The sequence below is a fragment of the Varanus komodoensis genome, unplaced genomic scaffold (assembly GCF_004798865.1).
Source record: "Varanus komodoensis strain SLA01 unplaced genomic scaffold, ASM479886v1 scaffold80, whole genome shotgun sequence".
NCBI lineage: Eukaryota > Metazoa > Chordata > Lepidosauria > Squamata > Varanidae > Varanus > Varanus komodoensis.
Window position 1 is genome coordinate 798789 of NW_025336482.1, and position 12874 is coordinate 811662.

The following is a 12874-nucleotide window of genomic DNA, read 5'->3' on the forward strand; positions in this document are numbered from 1 at the left end:
GCAGAGAGGTCCGCCTGGCGCCGTCGTTATTTGTTTTTCGGCGCCAGGCGAAGACCTTTTTATTTAAACGTCACTTTAATTGTTAACAATATTTGCTTATTTATCTGGCCAGGGCGACTTCTTTTCTTTTATAACTTTTCTAACTTCTTTTATATCGTTTATATTTTTATTTATTTTATATTATTAATTTTAATTTTATATTGTTATTTTTGTATTGTATTTTATTGTGTTGTAAGCCGCCCCGAGGCTTTGGCAAGGGGCGGCATAGAAATGTTCTAATAATAATAATAATAACTTCCCAGAGAAAGGGTCTACCAAGGTCGCTGAAATACTGACTCACTGAGGAAAAGCTTTTAGAAATTCTCATTACAGTTATTAAGACCATACTTCTATCCTGCCTTTCTTCGAAAAGCAACGCAAAGGAAGCTCACACCGTGGTCTTTCTCCTTTCCATTTTATCCTCACAACAACCCTGTGGAATAGGCTAGCCCAAGAGCCAGGCACTGGCCCAAAGTGATCCAGTGAGCTTTGTGGCTGGGGGGCGGGGGGGGGGGGGACTAGCATCCCCAGTCTCTTGAGCCACACCGGCTCTCCTATTACCCCGGCTGTCATTTTTGGCCGAAAACCAATAAAATGCTATTCTAGTAGCCATATGAGTTGTGAGCCCTTCCCACAGAGGCTCACTTGGATCCCAGCTTTATTTATTTATTTATTATTTAAAGTTTTTACATGCCGTCCCCTTGCTACATAGCCTCAGGGCGGCTTACAGAAATAAATAAATACAACATAATAACAATTACAATTAAAACCCGGAAACACACTGGCTGCACAATTAAAATCTATAAATATTAAACATTATTAAAATACTGTTTGAATGAAAAGGTCTTGGCCTGGCCCCGAAAAACAAATAACGACAGCATCAGGCGGGCCTCTCTGGGGAGCGCATTCCATAGGTGGGGCGCCACCGCAGAGAAGGCCCTCCTCCGGGTACTCACCCTCCTAATGTCCTTCACAGAGGGCTCCCGGAGGAGGGCCTCTCCTGCCGATCTCAAGGGGCGGCTGGGCATATATGGATGTAAGCGCTCCTTCAGGTAACCAGGACCCAAGCCGTTTAGGGCTTTATAGGTGATAACCAGCACCTTGAATTGGGCCCAGACTTCAATGGGAAGGCAGTGAAGCTGGTAGAGGACTGGGGTTATGTGAGAATAACACCCAGTCCTCGTCAGCAACCTGGCTGCTCTATCTTGCACCATCTGAAGTATCCGGACTGTCTTCAAGGGCAGCCCCACATAGAGTTTTGCATGTGGCAAGACAGTGACAACCTTCCCAGGAGGCAAGAACCCCTGCTTTTCATGCGGAAGATCCTCGTCGAGTGCGCCACGGTGCCACACGCCGCATGTAGCACTACTATTCAGCAATGAAACCGACAGACTCACGCAGAAAAGCCCAGAGAACAATCTTTTCTTTCTGGCCCAGAAATCGGATAATCCCAGTAGGGAGGTGCTGGTGGCATGTGGGATATTTTTATCCCACACGAGTAGCAAATATACCTCTTCATCCCTCTCACCCACCCATCCACCCACGTAGGCATTCAGTCACTCAAACTGCTTTTGGAATTCTCCCAAAAAAGGTGAGATGCAGAGCAAAATTTCAGGGTATGCTGGGAAATCCTGTCAGGTGGATTGTGTGGAAAAAGGTTTTCATCGGGGGGCTTATTGGCACAATTCTTGTAGAGGGTTTCTTCTGTTGTACCCTATGTTCTTTCAGAGGTTTACTTCCATTTCCTCTCTATGGAGTTTATAAAAGCGGGCCGGCTGGTTGCCCTTCTGCAGCAAAACAGTTTTATATGCTGCAGAGCAGAACTGACGACCTGTGTAAATGAAGTGTGTTGTGTGTGCATTTTTCAGGCCGAATGCCACAATTACATCCGTGTCCTTCACAAGATAAATACAACCGGCTTATACATTTGTGGCACAAACGCATTTCATCCAGCTTGCCGGCATTACATGGTAAGTGCATACAACAGATTCCATGGGGTGTTTTATCATACCTTCTCTCCCTGCTAATCCCAATGGTACAGTATAACGCTATGCACTCATCTGTTAAAAGCTGGAAGCGGGAAGAGCCTGGCCTTCAGCACCCATCTTCCCTGACAATGGGCTGTGCTGGCAGGAGCTGGTGAGAGCAGGGGTCCAACACCCTCTGGAGTGTCGTACATTCCCTGCTTGTGCCTTTAAAATCTCTGAAAGGGCAATCTGTACATGCTCAGACAGGAAAAACGCCCATGGCCTGCCAGTATTCCACAGCTGGCCTGCTTGCCTGGAGAATGCAGGCAGCTGTAGGCATTGTCTGTTCGAAGTTTCTCCCCTATTTATTTATTTTATTTAAAACTTTTCTATGTCGTCCCTTATGCATGGCACCTCAGGACGGCTTTCCATCATTAAAACTAAAACACAATAAAACAACCATCTTAATATAATAAATAACAATTAACCAAAAATATAAGTTAAATACATTAAATGAAAGCGACTGTTAAACATTTAGTTTTTAAAATAACAATTAAATAAAAAGGTTTTAACCTGGCGCTGAAAAGAATATAAACTCAGTGCCCAGAGAACCTCTCCGGGAAGCGCATGCCACAATCTGGGCACTACCACAGAGAAGGCCCTCCTCCAAGTAGTTCCATATTGATGGAACTGTCTTTGCAACGCAGCTATTTCTATGTATTTCATTTATTGCATTTCTGTATTACTCAACTTGCAAAGCTTAAATGCTTAAAAATATAAACACTGTATGCATACAGTGTATGCGTATATTGTATATATTGTATATAAACATATACAACACACACACACACACACACACAGGGAGGGGGAGAGAGATCTAAAACTACAGACAAGACAAGACCCAAGACCTGCTTCTAACACAGGTGAGAAAAGGAGGCCTTAAGGTAGCACCAAAGAAGCTGGCAATGTTGGCTGGCATCAGGGAGATCCTTTCACTCACAGGGTGCCACCACCAAGAAAGACCTTATTCTTAATTGGGCTACAAGTGTCTCCCCAGGGTGCCAAGCAGAGGTCTTTCCCAGTCCCTTCTGGGGATGATGGGAATTGAACTGAAGGACAGCCATCACTGCCCATGTAAAGGGAGAGAGATCTCTCATAGACAGTGGCCATCCTTAACCAGTGCCTGGCTGGGGAAATGGGCTGGATGAGGGCCAATTAATTGAGGCTCAATCCAGATAAGACGGAGGTCCTGTTGGTGGGCGGTTCAGGTATTCACATAAGTGATTTTGATCTGTCCTGGACAGAGAATCACTCCCCCTAAAGGACAGCATCCACACCTTGGGATTGGTCCTCGATCCAGAGCTGCCCCTGGAATCCCAGGTGACAGCGGTGGCGAGGAGTGCCTTTCTCCAGCTTCGGCTGGTCTACCAACTGTGCCCTTACCTGGATGAGCACTGCCTTGCAACGGTGACCCATGCTCTGGTAACTTCCCGAATGGATTATTGTAATGCTCTCTACCTGGGGCTGCCCTTGAAGATGGTCCGAATACTTAATTTGGTTCAGAACAGAGCCGCCAGAATATTAACAGGGACTGGCAAGTGTTCACATATAATGCCGGTCCTCTATCATCTACACTGGCTACCAATTGAACTCCAGGCCCAATTTAAGGTGCCGGCAATGACCTATAAAGCCCTAAACAGCTTGGGTCCCAGATACCTGAAGGAGCGCCTTCTCTCCCATGTGCCCTCCCACCCCTTGAGATCTGAAGCTGAGGCCCTCCTCCAGGAGCCGTCCTTGGAAGAGATCAAGAGGGTGTCTACCCGGAGGAGGGCCTTCTCTGTGGTGGTGCCCCGATTGTGGAACACGCTCCCCGGAGAGGTTTGCCTGGCGCCAGCGCTTCTTTCCTTTTGTCATCAGGCGAAAATATTTTTATTTTTCCAGCATTTTATTTGTTAACTTATTTTATTTAGTCGGTTTATATTTTAACATTGGATGCTGGGCAACTGTTATTTTTATTTCTATTTTTGGAATTAATTCGTTGAAAACCATCCCATCTAAGTATGGGACAGTAAAGAAGAGTTTTAAATAAATAAATAGATGCTGGTAATGTTCCAGGGAGGTGTCTGCCACCCCCAGGAAATGAATGATCCCGATATACAGGATTGTACTGTGGCTGCATTTTTATACAAACTGCTTGGAAATCCTGGGGGCAGAAGCAGCTGAAACAGAAATAAAAGCAGAATTAAGTGTTGTTTCCCCCAAAGCCTGGTTGCCATGACAGAATTTCCCTATGTTCAGAGCAGGCCTTGCAGTGACCTAGCTAAGGGGCCCTGCTCTGAGTTGAAGAGAAGCCCTCTTTGAACTGAAATCTAGGCTTATTGGGGGATTTATTGATTTGATTTAAAACAGGTCATCAACAATAAGACATTTCAGCTGCAGAGGAAAGCCGCCGATGGCAGAGGAAAGTGTCCCTTTGAACCTACTGGGAGCTACGCCTCCTTAATGTTTGGTAAGTTTTCCCATTGCCCTGCAAAGAGCTAATATCTTTCCCACTTAGTCACGGCTGCCAAGTGCTAATTACTCAAATTAGGTGTCTGGGTATATTTTGAACCTGATATGTCCTTTCAGGCCCTGAATGAAAGACTGGCTTGGAAATTAATATTTTGTTTGATCTACCCACACAGTTTTCCCCCCACTGGCCAGCTGATATGGACTGGGGGTTTTGGGGCGGGGGTGGGAGAGACTGATAGCTAATGGCATTTAAGCTTTTCTTCACCCGCCTCTTGAGTCTTGCTTCTTTTCTTCTTCCTAGTTGCTTAAGATCTCAGTTGAAAAGCAGGCAGGATCTAGCCCATGTCCATGTTGTTTAGTCTTTCAAACCCAAATTCATTAAAACGAAAAAAGCACAAGGGACTCCACCATTGTTATGCCAACACTTGCACTTATTCCTCTCTTGATCTGATGCCTTTCTTCCAGTCAGTGAACGTGCCAAGTGATTTAAAAACAAAAATCGTCACAACAATTCCGAAAAACCCTGAAACCAAACAGTTAAGATACGCACATAGCTATACAGCAAGGGGGACTTCAAAGAATTAATGCGTGGGATTTATCGTTAAAGGTTCAGCAAAAGCACGTGGTTTTCAGCAGCTATCTAACAATGGATAATGATGGTGCCTACCTAACCTCCCTGGGAAGGGAACCTTGCTTGCAATTAGTTGATGACAATGGATGTGCCCTTTTAAATCTGGGTGTTTAGTCTGCTTACGAAGGGTTGCTTTGAAGAGCCCTGCTTAACTGAATGTGTGTGCGCATTTCATCTGACCGGCACTTTGCCTTATTTCTTCAAAAACCTTTGCAATGCAAGATGCTGCATTGTCAGCAGCATCAGGTTTGCAGGGAAACAGAGAAAGATGCCCTCACCCCCCACCCCGCAGGTGCGGCTTCCTTTTCTCCTCTTTGTGGCTGCTGCCACAGCCCAATCCCTGGAGCCTCATCCCTTGGCCCAACCTGCCTGGGGAGGGCAAGGAGAACCGAAGCAGCTCCTTATCTTCCTTGCCCTCACTCCTATGCAAAAGGCACATGACAGGGCATCAACTGGAAGGAGGAGGAGGAGTCGCATGCTATCAAGGTTTCAAGCCCCAAACAGACATGGGTGCACTCAATCAGACACCCCTCCTTTGCAAAATAAAAACAAGGCCGGGACTGCCGGGGCATTCCATCCCCCTGCCTGCATTTGGGCCTGGAAGATCCAGGGAAAGTGTGAGTGCATGGATGAAGAATTGCAACCAAGCAGTTTTTGGCCATTGCGCAACTTCACCACATTGAGCATGGCACAATGTCCATCACAGCCTCAACCTAACATTCTCATTTCTGAGCTGAGAGGGCCTTCGCTTTGGGCCCAGTGTGTGATTGCATCTCTCACTTCTCTGTCCTCTTTCTGGTTCTTCTATAGATAGTCCTGGGCCTGTTGTACACATCAATGCACTTGCATCATTCTGCAGGTTTTGGCAGAAATAAAAAAAAAAATCCCCCTTTTCTTGCTTCCCTGAGCAGAAGGTTCACTCTATTCAGCCACTTCAAACAACTTCCTGGGTACGGAGCCCATTATACTACGCAGTTTGAAGAATCCTTTACGGACAGAGTTTAAAGCATCTTGGCTTAATGGTAAGGCACTTTGTGTCTCATTCTAACCCCTCTGGCAGGCAGATGTCACCAATTAGACGAGCGGGGGGCACCCCCCTCTTTTTCTGGGCAGTCTTCCCTGAGATCACATCACCCAACACCGCATCTTGCCTTCTAGGAAACCCTTAACATGCAATTAAATTCACCAACTTGAGAGAGTGTGAGCTGCTGAGGCATCTGACAAGAAAGCCAAAAATGACACGCAAGGCTTCCTTAATAAGCAGATCACCAAAAAGAAGCATCTTCCTTTTTACATCTGTGGGTTTATTCCAGGAGGGAAGGGAGAAATATTGAGCACAGCGCAAAACAGCGCTTTAAGGGTTCAGGTTTTGGTCATGTAGATTCAGGAGGTACTCGCAGGTCTGCCCCGGCCCCTGTTTCAGCCTAGCTCTCTCCAGCTGCGTTGGACTGCCTGGTCCATCATTCCCAGCCAGCATAGCCAGCAGGGAGATGGGAGCTGTAGTCTGACACACCCAGAGGACGCAGAGTTGAAGACAGCTGCCTGCCCTATAAACTGTTGCTGTGACCACAGCCCACTTCTGCTACCATTTGTATGTTCAGCGTGTGCGTGTGTGTGCATGCACAGAGCAGAGAACTGCTTCCTGTAAAAATGGCCATGAAGCCAGCAGATGAGGAGCGCTCTCCTGTATCCTCAAGATTTTGCGCAGGCCGGACTGGCTTGGCTTCTCTTGCTTGCACAAGGTGGACATGCAAACATTCCTCGTGCTGAGCATGGACCCACTTGGCCCACAGGGGCTTTTCCCCAGGCCTGGACCTTGCACTTTCCTTCATGCAAAGTGTTGGCTGTACAGCAAACTTCAGCTTCCGTGCATCCTTTGCTGGACGGAAGGCGGGACATCTTAGGAGAGAATTAGCACCAGGCTGATGAGGTAGAGTGTGAGAAAGAAATGAATCAAGGCTAGCGTGTTAGTTCACCTGTAGGCACCCATTTGCCTTCAGCCCTTTGTCCCCTGGCCTGCAACTTCGGGTTTCCTGGTGCCCCAAAGGCTCTGACGACTCCTTAACGTAGGCTCAGGATTGTGAGTCGGTCTCTTTTGCACAGGAAGCATTGGCACCTCCCCCAAATGCAGACTTTCCCCTCCTGTCTCCCCTTGCATTTGTTCCATAAGATGCCTGGCTTTGGTCCACTGCCCAGTCTGCCCCCCTTGCAGTACCCATTTTGCTCTTCCGCCTGTCTCCATGACATCCTTCCCTCGCACGATGTGCCCTCCCGTTCTCAAGCGGTCCCTCTTAACTCTCTTCCCTGCCGTCTCTGCCTTCCATGGAGCACTGCCTCCTCCCCAGCCTTTGGGCTGCCTGGCGCTTCACTTCCCTGCATCCCCAGGCACCTGCTCCGGCCGCCCCTGTGCGGCTTTCAGCCCAGCCGAGCCAACAACTTCCCCATGCCTCACAGAGGTTGCACTGCCCATCACCTCGTTGCCTGAGCCCCCGAACGTGCCGCACGATCACAGCATCCCAGCCAATCCGCATCGCAGGCTTCGTGTCCACAAGCGCAGCGCAAGATAAATGTCCTTCACTCCTGACAATAAGTGGCATGTTTGGGTTATTAAATTCCATTATTAAATTTTAACTTATCGGGGTCCTCCCAGAGGGCTTTGCTGCTGACGGTCTGTAATTTGTAAACGTATTGCATTGGATTAATTGCTTCAAAATCAGATAATTAATCCATAAATGAAGTCCTTTAATCTGTTGACAGGCCTATTTTTCACTAATTTTGCATGCCAGCAGGAGAGGTTTATGCTTTCCGCTTCACAGCAACAGAAAGGAGATGCAAGGGAATTTAATTAGTTTCTATAAACAGCCCCTTTATTCAAAAGAAGGCAAAAATGCTCTCATTTAGCTGGAGTGATAACAAATTGTCCTTCCGACGAAGGATTAATCTAGGTTCCCATGTATTGCTGAATGCCTGATGTTAATCTTGGAGATTTTTGCCCTTCGCCCACCAAGCACTTACCTTGAGAATGAAGTTTTCGGAAAGAAGGGGGCCACGCAAACATGAACAGAAGACTTAAAATATCAGGTCCCGCATTTTCATTTGCACACACTTTTCATTTTCCCTGATCATGCCTGGAGGATCTGGCCAGCATCTGCCAAGCCAGGCAAGGCGGACCCCATGGAAGGCACCTTCCAGTGCTCCCGCATCCATCTCAGAATGGCCCAGAATGGATCGTGCCGTGCCTCCCTTTGCTGGAGAGTTGGGGGGATGCAGTACCCCTTTCACCGCTCTGCGTACAGGCAGCTCCAGCCAGGGCTGGGGGCAAACCCTGCCCAACGCTGAGACAGCCACGACTGCGGGTCAGCCTTAGGAATCGCACGGCTGCGGGTCAGCCTTAGAGGGACCAATTCAGCTTAAGGCTTGTATTCCTGAGAGGATGGGGTTCCAATTCTGCTGCTATGCTCGTTACAGGGAGAAATCAGCCAAGTGGGCTTCCACAGGGAGGGAGGGCTCCTCGGTCCACAGCACACACTTCCGGGTTGGTTCTGGTCTGCTGGGTTGGAGCCATCCACGTCTTTCTAGCGTGGTTGCATCCTGGGTTCAGGCCTGTTTGTAAGACATGGCAAAGGCTCCTGTAGCCACCTGTATGATCCTGGCAGGTGGGGATGGCTGGGAAAGCAGGTGTCCCCAGTCCCAAGGAACCCAGTCCCTGCTGGCAGCTGTGGTAGAGAGGCTAGGGAAGCACCCCGTGGAGCTCACTGCTGGGGTCCAGCCCCCAGCATGACTTCTCCTACCATGCAAGCCTTCCCCCCAGGTGGCTCAGACTGTCTGCCCCCTGCCACCCCCATGACTTGTGCAAGTCACCCGGTGGGGCCTGCCACACTTGTTTTCTGGCTCTCCCTGTTGCTCTTTGCACTTTGCCTGAGCATTTTCTAGAAAGGTGGGTGAAAATGTCTAAATTGCAGCCGAGACTGTTAGAAAATCTCCATATCTCTTTTCGAAAAAGCAAATGAGACAGACGGCCTCTTCTCCACACTCCTGCTCCCCTTTGTCTGTTCCAGAGCCCACGTTCATTCATATGGATCTTGTACAGGACAGTGACACGAGCGCTGACAAAATTTATGTGTTCTTCACCGAAACAGCTGTTGAATTTGAATTCTATGACAAGCTCCTGGTGTCGCGCGTGGCTCAGATCTGCACAGTGCGTATCCAGGTGCCTGAAGCGCCTGTGTGCAGAGGGATCAGTTCCACCATGTTTTAATTTGCTCGGGAAATACCTAACATGAACCAGCAGTCGGATGCTGAAGACTAGAACCAGGGGCTGTTGGTTCTGTGCAGCATTGTCCCCTGCACTGAGCTAGCTCCAGAGGAGAGCAGCTCAGCAATGTGGTGTGCGTAGATGCTGGCGCGCCCAGACACAGTTCTGGGCTCTTGCTCGTGGGCCCAGATCCGCCTGCTCAAGGGGAAAAGCCACGCTGTCTTCCTTGCAGCTGGGATTGCTGCAGAAACAGCGTTCTGCTGGTGCGGAAACGCATGGATGCAGAAGGGGCTCTAGTGGGGAGGGGATCCGGGCATTTGTTTGTTTGTTTGTTTATTGCATTTGTATGCTGCCCCATAGCGAAAGGCTGTCTGGGTGGCTCACAGCACCACATAAAAGCACAAATAAAAATAAGTAACAATGATGACCAAAATCTTAAAACATGATAGGGTTAAAATGCAATATAAATAGAAACACAGAAACAGAGCGAGTCAGAAGGGGTCTCCTGGGCCATCTAGTCTGACCTTCGGCACCAGCCGGCTCCGCTCACGACATGCTCACCATGTGCATGTCTAGCCTTTCCTTGAACACCCTAACCGATGGGGCCTCAACCACCTCCCGGGGAAGCCCATTCCACGCCCTCGGGGTCCTGACTGTCAGGAAGCGCTTCCTGGCATCCAAACGGAACCTTGGCTCCCTGAGCTTTGCAACCATATGGATAGAACAGAAGGAAACAAACGCAGTTCAACCCAGTGGTTTTGAACCACCAGTCTGGGGACCAGTGCTGGTCCATGGGAGATTTCCTGCAGGTCTGCGGGAGGGCCGCATCCTGCTTGCCACATGCCGGTGCAGGGGCTGGCTGCGCTCCACCACCTCTTCCTTGGTTGGTGTCACATTCACAGGGAGTGCACTGGCACCACCGGGGAGACCAGGGAGAAGAGCTCGGTGGGAGTCATGCCTCACCAATTTCATGAGCGGAGCCGGCTGGAGCTGTGGCTCAGACTAGATGGCCCAGGAAACCCCTCTGACTTGCTCTGTTTCTCTGTTCTATGATGTTGCTATTTTGTTCTTTGGCATTTTCCGTTGCTCAGTTTCTGGTTGTTTTGGAAAATCTTCATTTTTCTGGAGTTGTGTTTGGAATCTAATGCACAAAATACTGCATTGCGTGCATGGTGCTTTTTGCTTCTGCCTTGGTGGTGGTTTTCCTGTTTTTGCCATTCCCCAGCTGTGGAAAGGTAGAAAACCACTGGCATAACCAATAAAGCAACAACCAACAAAACGATATAGCACTGAACCAGCAGCAAACCAACAGTCCAGTCAGAAAGCAGATACATTCTCATCATCTTCGGACAGATCACTCCTGCTTTGCCACTCCTGCCATGGCAGCTATTCTGTGGCAGTGCCCACAGCTCCTCGGATTGACAAATGACCCCAAAGGGTTGCGTCCCCTGAGCACAGGCAGCAACACATTCTCAGGGGCATCTGGGCCCTCCTGGACAGGAACATAGAAACAGAGCAAGTCAGAAGGGGCCTCCAGGGCCATCTAGTCTGACCCCAGCTCCAGCCAGCTCTGCTCATGATGTGCCCACCATGTGCATGTCCAGTCCATCCTTGAACACCCTCACCAATCGGGCCTCAACCACCTCCCAGGGAACCCCAGTCCACACCCTCGGGGTCCTGACTGTTAGGAAGTGCTTCCTGGCATCTAAATGGGACCTGACCTTGGCTCTGTTGGAGCACGTCCTGCCTCCCTCTGCAGGGGAGAACAGGTCTCTGCCCACCTCCGTGTGACACCCCCTCACATGCCTGTATGTCGCCAACAGATCCCCTCTGAGTCTCTTCTCCTCCAGGCTGAAGAGACCCAGTTCCCTCATCCTCGCCTCATACGGCATCCCCTGCAAACCGGCCACCAACCTTGTGGCCCTTCGCTGCACTGACTCTAACCTGGCTAGGCTATATCCTTCCTGTAATGAGGGCCCCCTCCTTCATGGATCACTGCCTTGTCGTGGCGAAGGGGCTTGCGTAGCTCAGTGAAGCTATGAGCTCTGCCATGCAGGGCCACCCAAGATGGACAGGTCATAGCAGAAAGCTCTGACAAAACGTGATCCACTGGAGAAGGAAATGGCAACCCACTCCAGTATCTTTGGCATGAATACCCCATGGACAGTACCAAAAGGCAAAAAGATATGATGCCGGAAGATGAGCCCCTCAGGTTGGAGGGTGTCCAATGTGCTACTGGGGAAGAGCAGAGGGCTAGTACTAGTAGCGCCAGAAAGAGTGAAGCGACTGGATCAAAGCCGAAAGGACACTCAGTTGCGGATGTGTCTGGTGGTGAAAGGAGAGCCCGATGCTGCAAAGATCTAAACTCCACAGGAACCTGGAATGTAATATCCATGAATCAAGGCAAGCTGGACGTGGTCAAACAAGAGACGACAAGACTGAACATCAACATCTTGGGAATCAGCGAACTAAAATGGACAGGAATGGGTGGATTTAATTCAGGTGACCATCAGGTATCCTACTGCGGGCAAGAATCCCTCAGAAGAAATGGAGCAGCCTTCACAGTCAATAAAAGAGTAGGAAAAGCAGTACTGGGATACAACCTCCAAAATGAGAGAATGATCTCAGTTCAAATCCAAGGCAAACCATTCAGCATCCCAGGAGTCCAAGTCTGTGCCCCAACCACTGGTGCTGAAGAGGCTGAAGTTGACCAATTCTATGAAGGCGTACAACACCTTCTAGAAATAACACCAAAAATGATGTCCTTATCATCATGGGGGATTGGAATGCTTAAGTAGGAAGCCAAAAGATAACTGGAATAACAGGCAAGTTTGGCCTTGGAGTGCAAAATGAAGCAGGGCACAGGCTGGGAGAATTTTGTCAAGAGAATACGATGGTCATAGCAAAGACTCTTTTCCAACAACCGAAGGGACGACTCTACACAAGGACATCACCAGACGGTCAGCACAGAAATCAGATTAACTATGTGCTCTGCAGCCAAAGATGGAGAAGCTCTATACAGTCAGTGAAAACAAGACTAGGAGCTGACTGTGGCTCAGATCATGAGCTTCTTCTTGCAAAATGTAGGCTTCAATTGAAGAAAGTAGGGAAAAGCACTAGGCCACTCAGGTATGACCTAAATCATATTCCCGAGGAATATACAATAGAGGCGACAAATAGATTTAAGGAATTAGATCTGATAGACAGAGTGCCTGAAGAACTATGGATGGAGGTTCGCAACATTGTACAAGAGGTAGCAACTAAAGCCATCCCAAAGAAAAAGAAAAGCAAGAAAGCAAAATGGCTGTCTGAGGAAGCTTTACAAATAGCTGAGGAAAGAAGGGAAGCGAAAGGCAAGAGAGAAACGGAAATATACACCCAACTGAATGCAGAATTCCAAAGAACAGCTAGAAGAGATAAGAAGGCCTTCTCAAATGAACAGTGCAAAGAAATAGAAGAAAACAATAGAAT

General features: G+C 48.7%; 2 protein-coding genes across 2 annotated transcripts in view; both read left to right on the forward strand.

Annotated features, from left to right (window-relative positions):
• LOC123036571 (semaphorin-4D-like) overlaps window positions 1-7218 on the forward strand; it is an 11157-nt gene extending 3939 nt beyond the window's left edge. The window contains exons 4-7 of the mRNA XM_044455899.1: window positions 1908-2009; window positions 4416-4515; window positions 6060-6170; window positions 7196-7218. Coding sequence (XP_044311834.1) covers window positions 1908-2009; window positions 4416-4515; window positions 6060-6170; window positions 7196-7218 — 336 coding nt within the window. The remainder of the gene's footprint in view (window positions 1-1907; window positions 2010-4415; window positions 4516-6059; window positions 6171-7195) is intronic.
• Window positions 7219-8764: 1546 nt separating this feature from the next.
• The window catches only part of LOC123036572 (semaphorin-4D-like), a gene marked incomplete at its 3' end in the record, with an annotated part of 11378 nt that continues 7268 nt past the window's right edge, over window positions 8765-12874 (forward strand). Inside the window, exons 1-2 of the mRNA XM_044455900.1 lie at window positions 8765-8804; window positions 9207-9346. Coding sequence (XP_044311835.1) covers window positions 8765-8804; window positions 9207-9346 — 180 coding nt within the window. The remainder of the gene's footprint in view (window positions 8805-9206; window positions 9347-12874) is intronic.